A 17628-nucleotide genomic window follows, 5' to 3' on the forward strand; every position below is an offset into this window, starting at 1 on the left:
CCACCTGGTCACCACCCTCCATAGTCATTGTCTTATATCGCTATAAGAATTATTTGGCATCCATTACATCGCCAATGGACCACTGACCTTGAGAACTAAGCTTAAGTCCCTTGTGTCTTTAGTTACACTGGCACACCTACTCTTCAAATCGAAACACAGCGATACTAAGTACTACAGACTACTATTTCGCGGTAAAATATGTGAAGAGTAAAGAGTAAGGGTATACCTACTTAGACGGGCTTGCACAAAGCCCTACCATGAAGTTCATGTATTTTGCCATCGACATTCAACAGTTAGGACGCGAGTACTATCGTATAAATGTTTCACAACATTTAAGAGGCATTTGCAATGTATGTAAATGCTAGTGTATTAATTCGACCTATACTATTAAAAATATCGAACTAATTATGTTATTAATAAAAGAGATATACAAGTTTCAGTACAAGTGACTACGGAACCACCTCGCCGCTCATTCCGTTGGCTCTTTTTTTTTTGTAAAAACAAAGGTCAGTGTGTATAAAAGTGGTGCGGACGACCGCGATCCGTTTTCTTGACTCTTATTAGTATTGGCAAGATGTTACTCAATTGCATACGACTTTTTGTTTGTGTGTTATGTGTGAGTTATTACACACAATTCTGTGGTTGTCAGTTAATTAATTTCCGAGACTATGATACAGGTAAGTGATTAATATTAGTATCGTAATATAATTATTTTTTAATACTATTATTTTATTATTCATAGCTTTTTTTTATTATAATTTTTATTTTAATAAAATATTTGATATTAACAGAATTTAAATTAATATTATTTATTATTTAATATAGGTAGCTAAATAAATAATTAATGTATTTAATTAATTTCTATTATATTGAAAATTTCCACATTCGCTTATTATCGGTTTTGATAATTTAGTTTCCTATTTAGTATCGAATTTGTAATATATATTTTTTTATTTTAAGTTAGATTTATTTAGTTACCCAATAATTAAATTTGGACTTGATATTAAATAAAAACACATTCGTTGTAAATAAATAATTAAATATTCATTATTGAAAGATATATGTTTAAGTAAGTATGCAATTATTAATGCAAATTTTATTGTATTGCAATGCTTGTATTGTTTTGCTCTGGAAATTGCTATTAAGCAGTGTTTAAAAAAACCGTTGATACAAAACAACAGACAGTTCCGCTTAGCCATTTGGCACCTGCTAGACTCTTCTTTCCAGACAATTTAACGCAAAACGACCAAAGTAAACTTATGTACCTTATGGTTAAGGAATTACCCGTTCAGTGTTGCTTACGTCATCCATAAAATAAGTTAAATATTTACAAATAAAATAAGAATAATCGATCACTATACATATATTTATATATTTCTTTAAATTTAATTATTAACATTATAAAAACATTTTTTTGTTTTCAAGATTTGTTGTCAATTTATTGTTAAAATCAGTAGATTTATAAACTGCAGAGAAAATTGTTTGTAAAGTTTAAAGTGTGTCAGTTTATTTTATAAAGTAAATTTCAGGAAACATGCGATGGAAATATAATATACGTAAAATTCGTTGACGATTTAATTTCAAGCTTCACATAGCATAATATAAGCATAAAATGAAAAGCTAAATATTCTTAATTCACGCAGGTTCTTTTGAACACTGTTGTATTGTGATGTTACAAGATTAAATTTAACATTAATCAATGAGTGGTTCTTGATTCTACGAAAAAAACTGCACTGACATTTTTAATAAACGAAATACAACAGTACCCGTAATATAAAACAAATAAAATGACATAGAAATAATAAATATAAAACAAAGCGAACTCAAAGTTTTATTTAATTACTTTATTCATTTATTTATTTCCACTTAAGGAAATATTTTATAAATTCAATAAAGTGACTCTAAGACCTGGTATAGACATGTACTGATGTCATTGTAACACAAAAAATAATATATTACAACTTAAAAAAAAGTTATAAAAACATCTAAAAATACAGGTTGTTCTAATCTCATGCTGCCTATTATAACTTAACTGTGAACTCTTCTTGCTTTAATTAGGAGCACTAACAAAACGCAATAAAAATTTACGTGACTTTATGGTCGAAATAATTACATATTAAAGTAATAGTAAAAAAAATATTTGGTGCTATAATTATTATTACACAATGATCTCTGAAATCTTATTCGATTCAATTTTAATTTTAACACATTATATTCTATGTAGAAACTTTTAATTAAAACAGAAAAAAAATATATATTACATGAAATAGATACATGTAATCAAAATCAAAGATGGCCGAAGTTGATCAATCGATTAATATACTCATCAGTTGTTTTACCGCCAAACATGAATAATTAATATTGTTGTTTTCCGGTTTAAGGGGTGACAGCTGGTTCAAAATCATATTCAAGTAGTTTCATTAAAATGAATAATGAATTATGTAATCTTCATGTTGCAGTATTGAACTAAATGTAAAATTACCATCGGTTCGGAACGTAGATTCTACCGAGAAGAACCGGCACGAAGCTCATAATTACTCTTCCACCATTTTAAGTACACAGTAACAACAACAAAGGATATATCATGTTGGTGTAACGAATTGTTTATCGTAAGATGTATAAACAATTCGTTGCCAATGTCCATTGATATGTATGGATATTACCTATTACAAGCAAAAAACAATGCGTATTTAAAAAAAAAAGGAGTTATGAATAGTTCAACTGTTTATCTTTTTTTCCCAACTTAATACACTTTGTGAGTCTCCGGACAATAAATAAATTCAATTGATGTTTAATTACACTTTAATTTTTCAAATTTTAGTTTAAAAAAGTGACCACTGATACCAAGTATTCGAATTTTGAATCCTGCCAAACTACTCTCTACCATGTTTTTTATCCTTATAATTTTTTTTAAAGTAACCTGGCTGACATCTCCTGTCTGCAAATTCTTAAAGTTCTTCAGGAGCACTCTTTGCGATACGCGTATAATTACGATATTTTTCGGCATACATCTAGAACTAAGTTTATGGTTGGTGACGGTGGAAAACATCACGAGGAAACCTTGCCTTGCTTGTGCCTTATTTCAATGACGCTCGGCCACATGTGTATCAACCAACCCGAATTGGAGCAGCGTTGTGGAATTCGCTCCAAGCCTTCTCCTCAAATGGAAGAGAAGGCTGCTTTTACGTGTCTACGTCAAATTACATAGTAAAATAAATTTTGCATACGAATACACAAACAATATTATTAGTAAATCAAAAGTAAACGCAATTAAAACATGTAGGCACTGTCCGTTCAGACTTCAGACGTATGGGCTGTTTCGAAACACGCTATTCGCGCTAATTATGCACGAATTCCGTCATCATTAATACAAAATTATTCTATTCGAATGTACTGTAAGCTATGTATGAATATTATAAACTATGAATATCAGTAAGTGAGTCATTGGCTTTTTTTATATTAGAAATTAAATAACTTTAATATACTTTACTTGGTGGTAGGGCTTTGTGCAAGCCCGTCTGGGTAGGTACCACCCACTCATTAGATATTCTACCGCCAAACAGCAGTACTCAGTATTGTTGTGTTCCGGTTTGAAGGATGAGTAAGCCAGTGTAACTAAAGGCACAAGGGACGTAACATCTTAGTTCCCAAGGTTGGTGGCGCATTGGTGATGTAAGGAATGGTTAATATTTCTTACAACGCCATTGTCTACGGGCGGTGGTGGCCACTTACCATCAGTTGGCCCATTTGCTCGTCCGCCTTCATATACCATAAAAATATATATATATTAGATATAATAATTTTTTTTTCTATTTGACTTAAAATTTCTACATAGAATATAATGTATTAGAATTAAAATTAAATCGAATAAGATTTAAACATATGTCACGATAGTCGCCCTCAGTTCAATCGAAAAATAAATAATTCTATTTGTGCTCAATTCTAATCATATGGTTTATCTTATTGGTTTTATTAATTATTATTTATTATATAATAGTTTAAAAAGTGTATTATATTTCTTATTTTTAATTATTATGCTTATATTTAATTTATATTTTGAATAATTACATTGTGTTATATGATAATGCATGGTGAGACTACCTTTAAGTCGTAGAAATTTGGCCTTGATAATTTTGAAATGTATTCTTTTTTTGGATCTTATTTCGGATGTAATATTGTATCTACTGTTGGTCTTCCTAATGAAAATAAAATAAAATAAAACTTGCTAAAATCCACGCCTACTGATGGATCCATAAGATGTGTAAGGAAAATCAGTGACGTATACGTATACGTCATGACGTATGACATATACGTACAAAACTGTCATCTTATGTATAGAATGCGTCTTTTTGTTAGTATTCGTGCATCCGATTGAATCCCAATTATGTACACTTGAATATTGTTGTTATTCTACCAGAAACCTTCACGAAATTGACACTTAGATAGAATAGACGATTCAATAGATCGTGTAAGTCGTACGTGTCGGGTAATTGTTGCAAACGTTGGTTGCAAACGTTGGTTGCAAACTTAATTTTAACGCCAATTTAGTTTGGCAGATCTTTGGCCAATGTTCTTTTATATGGAATAAATAAAAAACCTTGAATCAGAATAATATATTTAATTAAAATAATTTATAAACGAAAATACTACACAAACATAATACAATAATTTAAATATCTACATTTTCGTTTAATTGAAAACTCGAATCAATTTATATTAAATTAAATATTAATATTTCGAATACTAAAATATTGTTCAATTTTTAATGTCGTCTTTTGACCCCCTGCGAATTTATCTTACTATATTTGGTATATTCGCAAGTACCATTCAGATCTTTATCGACGATGTATCGAAGTTTTACCAGTACCTGAATTACTTATTTTTTTATCACAAGTATGTATTATGTAATTGGGCATTTAACAATATTTAAAGGCTTTGGTCCGTAACATTAAAATATTTAAATAAGCCTTTAATGTAATATTAATGCTTTACACAATACAATAGTTACATAAATAGCATGGCAACAATTGTATGCAATTCATCCTTGAGAAAGGGAAGGTACTGAAGATGAATGCAAAATATACACATTATTTAATATTATAATTCTCATACAGAAAATATATAATAAACTTTATAAAAAAAGATTTAAATTGAATACATAAATGCAAATGTCTTACTCGCGTCTTATGCTCCAATTACAATTTAAATATAATAATACCAATTTTTGTATAGGTATTGATATTGTATTATTGAATTAATATTTATTTTGTTGTTTTGTTTTCACGATACACTAGGTTAAAAGGTTTTTGTGGGTATTTTTTCACTGTTAGTATTTTAATTAGTACAGAAGTAGTTTTGCTTCTGTATGATTGTTTGTCTGCGGAATAATTGGTGAGGGGATGGTGCCCACCGAAATTAGCCTGGGAGAATCTGATTATAACTCAATTGAAACAATGGATAATATTGAGAATAATTCTGTGATATTTTGCTTTGAAATACTAAATGCAAAGAAATCACAAGTTGATTTCGAATTTAACAGAAAAACATTAAAAATAAATATTTAAAATTTAATGGGTATGCATAGAAATATAGTTTACAAATTTTTACAGTTTTACAAATTTGACTACGAGACATTAAAAGGAAAATAAAAAACAATCATAAACCTTGAATATATTAAAAAGACACGATCGCGCAGCAACCGAAATATATAACGGTACCTACAGCCAATATAATTAAAAATACAATTAAATTATCCTGCCTAGAAATCAACAATTACTAAGTCTTTTTTATCACTAATATACATCAACTTGTATTGAGTAACATGCCTTATTTATCAATGTTTTTTGACATGAGCTTTAATTTTTTTAATATGATATTATGATAAAAATAACTAGAATCTTAATATAGAAACGATAACGTGCCCCAAAAAAGATTGAGAAGAAAATATAGGTGTTATTATTATTATTTTCCCTCTCGTTTACATATAATTATCGTCACAGTTTCTTTAAAAAGAATTACATTTATGAAAATATATAATATTGTTGTAAACGCGGCAATTGTAATTAAACGCACTTTATTAAAAACGTCCCGAAGAGAGCCTTTAGCTCTCTCTCTCTTTTTTTTTTATGATATAGGCGGATATGTAAATGGGCCATTTGATGGTGGTAAATGATATATATATATTTTGATGGTCACCACCGCCCATAGACAATGGCGCTGTAAGAAATATTAACCATACCTTACTTCGCCAATGTGCCATCAACCTTGGAAACTAAGATGTTATGTCCCTTGTGCCTGTAGTTACACTGGCTCACTCACCCTTCAAATCGGAACACAACACTGGGTATTGCTTTTTGGCGGTAGAATATCTTAAGTCGGTGGTACCTACCCAGACGGGCTAGCACAAAGCCCTATGACTAAGTAGATGCATGAAATGTTATGTAGGTATATAATTTTATTGAGTCCAAAACAATATTTGCAGCACAATTTCCTACATTTTAGATAATGTAGTTGCAGGTAGTTCGGTGTTTATGAAATTTACCAACAGCTAAATTACGTTAAAAGCATAGAAACACTAAGTATCTAAGTACATTAATGTTAAGCTTTTAACTTTATGCGTACTGCTTTTGATATTATGTGAATATATTCTTAAATTATTGTCGCTTAATAAGGGAATATAAAGTAAAATATAATAAAAAATAAAATAAAATCTCTTAGATTTCGAAGAATTAATCAGCGATTAAAAGTACATCTATGTCATTGATATATTATTGGCGTGTTTGGTTTGAATTTCTATACATATGTCATATTTCTAAATATCACTGACTTATCGCGTGATCTCCAAAACTATAGGTCCGTTTGACTTGAAATTAAGCATTGTGACTCCTCTCGCGATGTAGACGCTCTCTAAGAAATATTTTTTGGAAATTTAAACTTCAAGGTAGGAAATAGGAGGCGTAACGTTGTATGAATTTTATCCGTACGAAGTAAGCGGCTAATATAATTATAATAATTTTGAAAAAAAAAAGAGCCGAGATGGTCCAGTGATTAGAACGAGTGCATCTTAACCGATGATTTCGTCTACATTGTCTAATTTCAACGAAATGCCACATGTGTATTCCACCAACCAGTATTGGAGCAGCGTGGTGGAATATACTCGAAACCTTCTCCTCAAAGGGAGAGGAGGTCTTAGCCCAGCAATGCGAAATTTACAGGCTGCTAATGTAATATTGAAAAAAGAGACAGAGTGGCGCCGATGACGTCGCATTAAATGAAACGACGATTAATATTCGTTAATCTCATGTTGATCAAATAATCGAAAAAATAAATAGTCGAATATTAAAAAAGTTAAATTTTCGAACAATAATTCACACAGAAATTAAAACAGAATTTTAAGTCAATGACCTGTGCGGCGCTGCAGCGCGAGCATTGGACGTACCGGCTCACCCTTCAGCCGACATTACTTTGGGTTAATAATTTTGTGAATGAATATTTCGGCACGGTAACGTTTGACCTGCTTTTGCCGTAAATTAATGACCCGCTGGTATTTATGTAACAATATGTCCGATAAAGTTATGAGATGTAGTAAATTAATGATACGAAAAAAATGTCCTGCTAATAATGGCTAAGATAATTAATATATTGGATTGTTTTATCATTTTATGTGATTGGTGTTTAAACGCGATATATTATAAGGGGTAAAATTTAATGCGTTGACGTCACAGGCACATTGTATGACGTCATTTGATTTTGCAGTTTAGATTAAAATTTAAACGTTTATCGCGTATAAGAAATATAATATAGATTTATCAATAGGTCTTAGTATTTTGTTACACTTTAATTATTTATCGGCTATTATATAAATATTATATATATAACGGCGAGCCGGCAATATTGTTTGGTTCGGGGTCATCATCTTCGTCATACATATTCACAAATAATACAACAAATCGATAGCTGGATTATCGTATATTGATTTTTACAATATTTCATTGGCCGCGATCACATCTCTATTATCCTTCTTGACAACTGACATTTTATGTTTTTCTAACGTAACAAAGAGTGATTGACTTCACTGGCCATCCAGAATCAAATCTCAAAACTAAGAGATTACAATCAAAGTATTTAATTATCTGACGCTGCGACATATATATATATATATATATATATTAATATGAAATTAATTAAACGAGTTAAAAAGATAAACAGTTTGATTGAAAGCGCAACTATGCGAGTTTATTGCCGTTTCATTTCGCAGGATGCTGCTTTCCGAAACGGTGTTAGAGTTGAAATATTGACAATTCAAAAATGCTTTAATGTAAATTACTTGAATAGAATACATTTGATTTTTAACTGACTTCAATAAGAAGATGGTATCAGATCAGCTCAATTTTTTCATGTGTGTGTGTGTCCTATGTGGTAAATGTAGGAAATCCACCTGTAATTTGCATATCCATCTCTGGGCCTGACTGCTTGAGCAGCCCCATATTTTTAAGCTTAAATAACATGAACACCGATCAATACCAACTCCACTACTTAAATAGTTATTTATTGTTAATATTTAATTAAATACATATAAGTAACTTAATCTGGCTCTCACTTCTGATTATTTTTATATAAAAAAATATATATTTTATGAATATCCATGACGTATGCGAAAAGATGTAATTGGAATCCCGTGTAAGAATTTCTTTACAATTCTCCAATCGTTTTGATTCTATTCAAGGCTCTTAACATAGGTACTACTACACTAGAAAAGTCTTAAGAAATAGATTTAACAAAACCACAATACGAGGTCAGTAATTATATTCAGAAAACCCGTGACTAACAAACTTATTGTACTTCCCCTTAAGTATGTATACCTTTTATCTCAATTAAAAATATAATCTTAGCTGTATCTATATCTTATTTATCTATTAGATCTTTTCTTTCAAAAGGTTCGTTAAACCTTTTAAACGTTGTTAAGCTACGACCGGTTGGTAATGTAGATTCAACTGAGAACAACCGACAAGAAACTCAGTAGTTACCTTTTTCCAACATTTGAAATACAAAGCTACGTCGGTTAAATATAATTAAATTTGTATAATATATCCTGCTTGAAAGTCAACAAGTATTGGCTCCACGTTTTATTATCATCTATAATATGAACTTATGGTGAATAATGACTTGTTTATCAATGTTTTTTGTTGACAATCAATTTAAATTTAGAAATCAGAAAAGTGAAATTAGTTTTAACAAAAGAATACTCGAAAGTTTATTGAACAAGTTTAATAGATTAATCTCGTAAAGGGTGCTTTAAGGGTACTTGTAAGAGCTCAAATATATATTGTTGATTTTAGTAAAAATATTATTTAAAAACTAAACAAATTCTCTCACGTTTTTATACGATTGCGCTACGTTAAACATGCCACGTAGAGTTAATGATTATATCGTCAACTAATTTAATGTATTTAAATAATTATATATTATTATTTAATAATAATCATAATTTAAAGCGAGTGAAACTAAGAAATATACTCTATATGTACATACCTCCGGAATGTGTTGCATGTTCCATTTTAAGTTTTAAATACATAATACTTTTGAAGGTTTTCACTTATAAACAAACATGTCACCTGATTTATTGTTATAAATATTCTCATAAATTTATGCAACGAAATTGTACCATACCATCGACTCTCAGCATAACATATTTCGAATGATTTCATTGATCATACAGAAAATACGTTATTTCAAATACATTTATTTATAAGAAGAATTTATCTGATTAAAGGAGTATTTTCCTTGGGTGTATTGGGCCGAATATGCACGGGAAGTTTGTATATAAAGACAACGTTCTAGCGCAAGTATTCACGTATTGCACAGCCTTTTTTTTTTTATTAGAAATGCACATATACACTCTACATTTTTTTTCTGTTAAATAGCTACAAGAGCTCCCTTGCCATTCCCAGCTTGCGGAGCTGAGAGCATCGAATGCCTTCGACGCGGAATCCGAACATTTTTTTTCCTCATGGATTCCGAATACCTTGGGATGAACGCCATTGATCCTATTATTTTAAACAGCCTCACTGTTGCTCTCCCCGATGAGCAATTGTCATTTTTATTGAGGCGCGTCAATGTTACAGGTGCGAGGTGGACAAAACTCGCTGAAAGAAAGTACGTGACTAATTATATAATTTTTATTTTTTTTTAATAGATATATCCTCTTTGTTTAATACTCAAGCTAATTCTGGTTTAATTAAGGTCCTTCTACTTTAGTGTATGCTAGTCCTAAACACACTCAGAAAAATATTATACCGCCTCTTATAATAAGCGCTAGTCACTAATTAGAGCATACAGAAATTTTAGTTACTTTCAAATATTTACAAGAAATGCATGTTTTGCATTATCAGTAGTATAGGGGGTGTAACTCAGTGGTAGAGTGTCTGCTTCGCATGCTGAAAGTCCTGGGTTCAAATCCCAGCACCTCCAAATGTATATTTTTAATGAATAGATATATAGGTACCAAACTTATTTTGTTTTTAGACCATTCTTAAAAATATAAATAAATACAGAGTATATCTTTTTTATTTTTTTATAAAGCAAAATAACGTCTCTTAAAACTATATTTGACTCAGCAGTTATATATTATTTTGCATATCAGACGGTAATTTGTAAATTAAACATTCATAAGTTGACCCCTTGGGCTCTTGTCGTACCCACTCCCAACACAATATATAAGATAAGCTTAAAAATAAGGGTAAATAGGAATATTATTAATTCCTTGAATAATTTGTGCCATTGCTATAATTATAATCTGTATTAAACAAGACATTAATCATTGCCTCGTATTTTTGTTACTTCTAAATGAACTGCTTTGTTTAAATATGAGGCCTTTGTGTAAAATAATTTGTTTTTCCATTATAATAGTTTTTCAATTATAATTTTACCTTTCGTCTCGTTAAATATAGAAAACCCTTGAAGGTTAGTCGGGTTTCATAAGAACAATGTGTTTTTTTATTACTTTCGACCTCTTTTAGGTTCAACCTGCCTGGTGGAAAAAATGGCGTTAAGTTCGTTAGCGACCTACACGTCACTGGTGAGCTAACGATGATGATGTCAACGAGAATTGATCCTTTCTTCGCCCAAATAACAATGGATATACGTAAGTCATGAAATATAGGAATGGAAATGTTATTACTGTCTGAACGATGATGACTTTGAACAGCGCCGGATTCAACCTCAGCCATACTCAAAAAGTTATGCTGCCCCAATATTAAAATTTTGCGTAAAAATTATAGCTTCGATATATCATTTTTAAATGTATAATTCATATTTTACCGTGCTAATTTGCCGCCCTGGGAACTAGCCCCGGGTCGAACGAAACGATCCTCTCCAGACCGTTTGAAATAATAAACAATATTTAGGATAAGAAAATCGCCAGTTCTTTTTATGTCTGTGATGTTTTATTCTGAACCTGTAGATAGATTTTTGACAGTGAATAAGGAATTTTGTTACTAGGTATAGCAACAACTATGACATTTTTATTTAATAAATACAAAACATTATCAAAAACGAATGTTAAGAAATTCATAAACTACAACTATATAAGTTGATCCCGGGTCGAGTTGTGACAGAATAATTTATACCTTGTTTCGCTGAAACATTTTTGTTTGAAACTTGACAGTCGTATTTTTTTCGTTTTTTTTTTTTATTAAATAAATAGAGACTAAAGAAGTATGTAAATACGGAAAAAAGCTTAAGCTAAATTCGTAATTATTGTACTTACATTGGAATTTATTACCATATTTGATAATAATAATCAGGTTAAAAACATTTAAATAGGTATGTCAATTGAGCGGTTCCTAGTTGACTTCCTAATGCCGTGCAGGCCGAGGCTATTCCGTAGGTACTTTGAACGCAAAATCATTACCATCTACATTTAATATAATATACTTAAATACATCATTATTAATAAACAACATATTCAAGAGCATATTTCTTTAAATTGTTCTGAGATGCACATAATTATTTTCATTGAAATAATAATAATAAATAAATAAATGTTAATAAATATTCGACAACATCACATACATCACTCTGATCCCAATGTAAGTAGCTAAAGCACTTGTGTTATGGTAAATCAGAAGTAACGACGGTACCACAAACACCCAGACCCAAGACAACATAGAAAATTATTGAACTTTTTCTACATCGACTCGGCCGGGAATCGAACCTGGGACCTCGGAGTGGAGTACCCATGGAAACCGGTTTACACACTACTCGACCACGGAAATCGTCATGATGTTATGATCGAGTTATGCGTCTCCAAAAGTATACCTAATTGGAACCCGGTGATATTTATTTAGTCGATGCTATTTCAACTATCGTGTTTAATAAAATAATTTATGTACCCATTTAAGTATATCAAGTGATTCAAAGAACACATATTTTGCGCTAATAAGTATTATTATTCTCCGATTCAAAATATTTGAATTAGTACTCTTCTAGTTACAGTTTAAGCGCTTATTACAAACGATTTTAAAGTCATATATGTATATTTCGCACACATACCCAATTACAGTCAGTAAATGACATCGAAGGCAATTTTGTAACCACGTGCGTCAGCCGTCAAGCTATTGTATTTTACATGATTTCCAAGTTGTTTAATCAGAATTAATAAAAAAGTAGTCTGATAACTGATTCATGTAGACAGGTTTTACAACTAGTGGTTATTGTTGTACACTTCTTCCTTACATTTTACAAAGAATTCACAAGGCCATCCGCAATTCACGTTGAATTTTATTTTATGATAACACTTCTTTATTTTGTAATATTTATTTTCGACGCGATTTTAAGCAATACAGGATTATCTTAAATATATACATTGTGCATTTAATATGATCAATATATCCGTTTACAGTATGTAATTTAAATTAATATTTTCGAAGATATTACAGATTTATAACGCAGGGACATAGCGATTTTGTCTAATGACTGAAAAAATGTGGACGTTGCAAGACATTCTGTAGTGTATTTAGTATCAGCATTGCACCCGTGCGAAGCCGGTGTGGGCCGCTAGTACTAATCGCAAAAAAAATGTTTATTTACAACATAACTTTAGAAACCTCTAAAATTATCAGTGTTTCTCAACTATATTCTGCATGTATTATACATCTAGGACATTATTACGCGAAAAAATTAAAGAAATAGGTGTATTAACAGCTACTTCACAGTATATTTATGATAATATAATGTTTATACAGAAGAATATACAAAAGTATTCCATAAAAGCTGATATACATACTATTAATACAAGAAATAAGAATAAACTTGTAACCCCTACTTTCCGTTTGCATACGGTACAGAGAACGTTTTTGGGCAATGGTATACGCATATATAATAAGATACCGAGAAATGTAACCAATTTACCATTTACGAAATTTAAAAAGTTTATTAAGACTAAATTAATAAATAAGTCTTATTATTCATTAAATGAGTACTTTTTAGAAAAAAACGCCTGGATTTAGGCTCGGGTTCCATCACAGGACACTAATTATTGTAAAAAAACAGCATTGTAAATCTGTTTATTTGAAAAGAGCAACTATACGAGTTTCTTGCCGTTTCTTCTCGCTCGTAGTTTTTTAATATCGACGATTCAAAAACGCTTCGTTGTAAAGTTTACTTGAATAAAATTGATTTGATTTGATTTGATTATACATATAAACATTTCTCTTAAATCAATCTATATATTTAAAAAAATCGCATCAAAATCCGTTGTGTAATTTTAAAGATCTAAGCATACATTGGGACACACAGCGGTAAACGGCTTTGTTTTACACTATGTAAATATTACTAATATATGATCATAGTATCATATCCATAGCATTTTATGTGTACGAAACTTACGTCATTAAACCTTTAATAGATTTAATTAAACCTATTTTAAGATTTGCATTATTTTACTGTATAATATGTACCTATTCCATACCTAGTTTTAAATATGTGTCATTAAACTTAAAATAAATTATTTATATTTTAAGTGTTAGGTAAATTATAATATATATAGTCAAAATAGTATTGTTATTGTCTGTGGCGAAAAATCATAATTATATTAAATTCTTTTCAAGTATCTGCCTCAAATAGGATTTTTTTAAAAAGGTTCTTCAAATATTATCAGATATTCATACATAAAAATGACGTAAGACGGATTATGTCGACACTAAGAATTACGACTTATTCTGTGGAACCTTAAAAACAAACTATAGTAATTCGTCCAATCGCAAAAACCAATACCAGTTATTTTATAACAAATTAAATCGTTCATTGCCCCGTTTCACACCTTTGAGTCGCAATAGTGATTTTACCTTGATGTTGAAAAAAAAGCAATATAGTAAAAAGTAGTGCCGAACGCATAATATCAAAATCACAACGGTACTTTTATACAATTTAATTTTTTTGGTAAATTTGTCGAATCACGGCTCCAACTCGAAAGTGCTCCAATTTTTTTTCTATCGTTCTTTACCAGTACTATGTAGATAGTATCCTAAGTAACATTAAAAAGGCGTATTGGCATAGCCTTGAAAAGTTATAAAAGTGATATTTTTTTCAAGGATATATATAATACATTATTACCTCAAATTATAAAACAAAAATGCTCATGGTACTTTCGACTTTAATTATTATTGACGTATTAATATATTTTTTAATTCCTACACCCAGGAATTGGCTTTGGTTTTTCTATTCGCTTTTATTGCTTTATAATGTTCCGCAAGGTGCATCAACTTTTTGTTTTATAATTTGCGAGGCACATTCACAATCAAAACTGAATATCTGCGCCGATAACTCGGATCCAAACTAGGAGTTCGACTAGGTATGTACATGTATACGATTGCGGATTCATGCGTTAATGATTAAATGTGATATCTACGATACATCAGATCTTAGTCATGTCTAGGCATTAACATATATTTAATACATATATATTATATATCCATGTGTCTAGGTGTTTGCGTCAGACATGGTTCCGACTACACAATTGATCGTTAGTGAAATGAGATTAAAACGTTATACCTATCAATATTTCTTTTTCAAAACTGATCGAATTTTGCCCCCAATTTATACCACATTTTTTTATTTGTAATTGATAGGGTCACTAATAAATGCCACCTGAAGGTATGTGGCTACTACCGCTATATACCTATAGACAGAGTCGCGCTGTAAAAATTATTAACTATTCTGTAATTCGACAATGCATCACGGACCGAGGAAACTAAGAACGGCGGATTAAATGATGACTGGTACCTACCACTATTCGGGTAACATGCTATATAAAGATTTAACAAGAATATTTTTATTTTGTTTTAGAGGATGTGGAGAGTAATATAACATACACATGGGCAGGTCAGCGAGGTTTTGATAACGAAGATTACATCTTAATAGGCCCGGAAAGGGTCGCTGTACGAAATGCACGAACGCCATCTTTCTTCTTGCAAACAAGTAAGTCAAATCAATGAAATTATATATTTTACTTGGCTTGTAGGATAATTCGACGTAATTATGATGGATTCTTTGTCTCACACTAAGTTACTGTATGGTGTTTCGACACCTGAGGACACAAAAATTTTCGAACTGAAAGATATGAAAATAAATCGATGCAAATTTAATATAATTAAACCTATTAATAATTTTACCAATGATTAATAATTGACTTAATGTTAATATTTTTTATGTAAATATATATATTTTTGAACAAACATTCATTTTATATTCATTTGAAATGTTGATTTATGAAAATGATCTCACAAAATGATTTATAGGATTCGTTGGATCGTACCGATCGAATTTCCGAATAATTCGACGAGTTTTTATGTTGATCTGCAGTAACTAGAAGCGGTTTTATTAACTTGTATTGCCCGGAGAATAAAATCAATAGAAATGTGCTCGAATCTTAGCCTACGCTCTATACTTACTTACAAATACATAAAATTTAAGAGCTTTTTATGATTTCAAAATAACTGCCTTTTTTGTCAACAATATGACTATTCGCAGGCAAATCAATCATTATTTATGTTCGTTCGGCTTATGTTCAAAACTTATTATGGACAGCACTTATTTGAAGATTCCGATAATAGTCCGTACCTATTTCATAAAAAAAAGGTTGATTTTAATAATAGTATAACTGCAACGTACTTACATCTGTATTCTGTGTTATACAAATTTAAACAGGTAAAACTACGGGTTTCAGCTAGTCTATATAGACTTATAATTAAAAATATATTGCGGAGCTCAACTTTGTTATTTCTCCTTGATCTATGTATTGATAAAATTACTAGGTACTCCCAATCCGTGGGAATTCTATAATTTTATAGTGGCAAGATAAATCAATCAAGTTCAGTTACCTGGGTTTTATGAAGAGAAAGATTTTATTTATTTATGTAAATACCTTCAATTGAATAGGGCAGCAACTGTGTTACTCGTTTTCGATACCAGACCAAGACAGGGTTTATTTTTTCTTAAAAATATATGTAAAATATAAGTGTAATAGAAATCTTAAAATACTTGTAAGTTTTTAAATAATCTCTTATATTTTTAAGTTAGTTTAGTGAAATCTCTAGTAAGAGACCTTATAAAAAAAGTCAAGTGTCCTCTATTCGTCTCTGCTGCCAATTGTAATCTTTAATAGTATATTATTTTATAATTTAAAATGAACACTGTTACCCATCAATAGTATTGAAAAAAATACAGTCTAAACTATCTATGGACAATTCCGAACCGATTGGTCATATTCTCAATACATTCAGTAGTTTTGACGTTTAAGAAAAGAAAAAAAAACATAAGTATGTTAATTATTTTCCTATATTTTCAGATAATGACGAGGATGCAAGAACGATGGAACAAGTGCTACAAACGAGATCGTCTATCCTAGACCATTTATCGAACGAAATAACAATATCAGTAATGCATTCCATAGTAGATAATTTTAGACTTTTCGCAAGTAAAGTACCAGTTAAAAATTATTATAAATATGCTGAAAGCAATTAAACAGTATTGATAAATATCTTGTTTTATTATATTCGGCAACATTTCTTTCTCTTTAATATTTAAGGTAATAAAAACTTTTAATAGGTATGTCATTTTTTAATTTTAATGAACGTAAATTGGTCAATTCAGTATTAATGAGGTCACACGGCAAGGCTATATTTTTTTTTTGTGTGGATGTCATAAAAAGTATTTATATCTTTACATTTTTAATTCTTGTATATGACATTGAGTAAAGACAGTAAAAAAAAAAGTAAAGATTATGTTTCAAAATTTTATTTAATTAAAAAAATATATAATTTCACATGGACAGGCCTTTGTGGTTGACCTATAATGTAACATTTGTCATGTTCATGTACTATGACACTATAACCTAATTGAAAAAAGAATTTCTTGTTTTGTTTTTTAATTTTTATATGCTTTATCTCGACCACCATAAGATATAAGGCTTAAAATAAAGGTTGAATTCTTAATCAGATTAGAATATATAATTTTACTAAAACTAATTTTTGCTTATTCATGTAATATTTATTCACATTTCCATTATAAATATAAAATAGGATTTTTCATTATTTAATAATGAACAACATTTTTATAAATAATATTTTT

The 17628-nt window shown here is 30.0% G+C and overlaps 1 protein-coding gene and 1 non-coding gene across 3 annotated transcripts; both read left to right on the top strand.

The window, feature by feature from the left end:
• The first annotated feature begins 439 nt into the window (after positions 1 to 439).
• LOC113400908 (uncharacterized) lies at positions 440 to 17036 on the top strand. Of its 2 annotated transcripts, none has more exons than XM_026640591.2 (5): positions 440 to 677; positions 9924 to 10155; positions 11019 to 11143; positions 15346 to 15477; positions 16847 to 17036. In XM_026640591.2, exons 1-5 carry the CDS (start codon positions 575 to 577, stop codon positions 17020 to 17022), a joined length of 768 nt encoding a protein of 255 aa, XP_026496376.1. In that variant the 5' UTR covers positions 440 to 574; the 3' UTR covers positions 17023 to 17036. The 2 variants fall into 2 exon arrangements, with proteins under 2 accessions (XP_026496376.1, XP_026496377.1); XM_026640592.2 differs by having other exon boundaries at positions 480 to 677; positions 9951 to 10155.
• Positions 10399 to 10470, top strand: Trnaa-cgc (transfer RNA alanine (anticodon CGC)). Its single transcript has one exon. It is a non-coding gene; the product is annotated as a tRNA-Ala (tRNA).
• Positions 17037 to 17628: the final 592 nt, after the last annotated feature.

The sequence above is a fragment of the Vanessa tameamea genome, chromosome 11 (assembly GCF_037043105.1).
Source record: "Vanessa tameamea isolate UH-Manoa-2023 chromosome 11, ilVanTame1 primary haplotype, whole genome shotgun sequence".
NCBI lineage: Eukaryota > Metazoa > Arthropoda > Insecta > Lepidoptera > Nymphalidae > Vanessa > Vanessa tameamea.

Bases quoted from the DNA above. Each gene is read 5' to 3' on its own strand.
- LOC113400908 (XM_026640591.2), top strand. From the start codon at position 575: ATGTTACTCAATTGCATACGACTTTTTGTTTGTGTGTTATGTGTGAGT. The intron at 10,156-11,018 runs GTACGTGACTAA...GACCTCTTTTAG, and splicing joins ACAAAACTCGCTGAAAGAAA to GTTCAACCTGCCTGGTGGAA. The intron at 11,144-15,345 runs GTAAGTCATGAA...ATTTTGTTTTAG, and splicing joins CCAAATAACAATGGATATAC to AGGATGTGGAGAGTAATATA.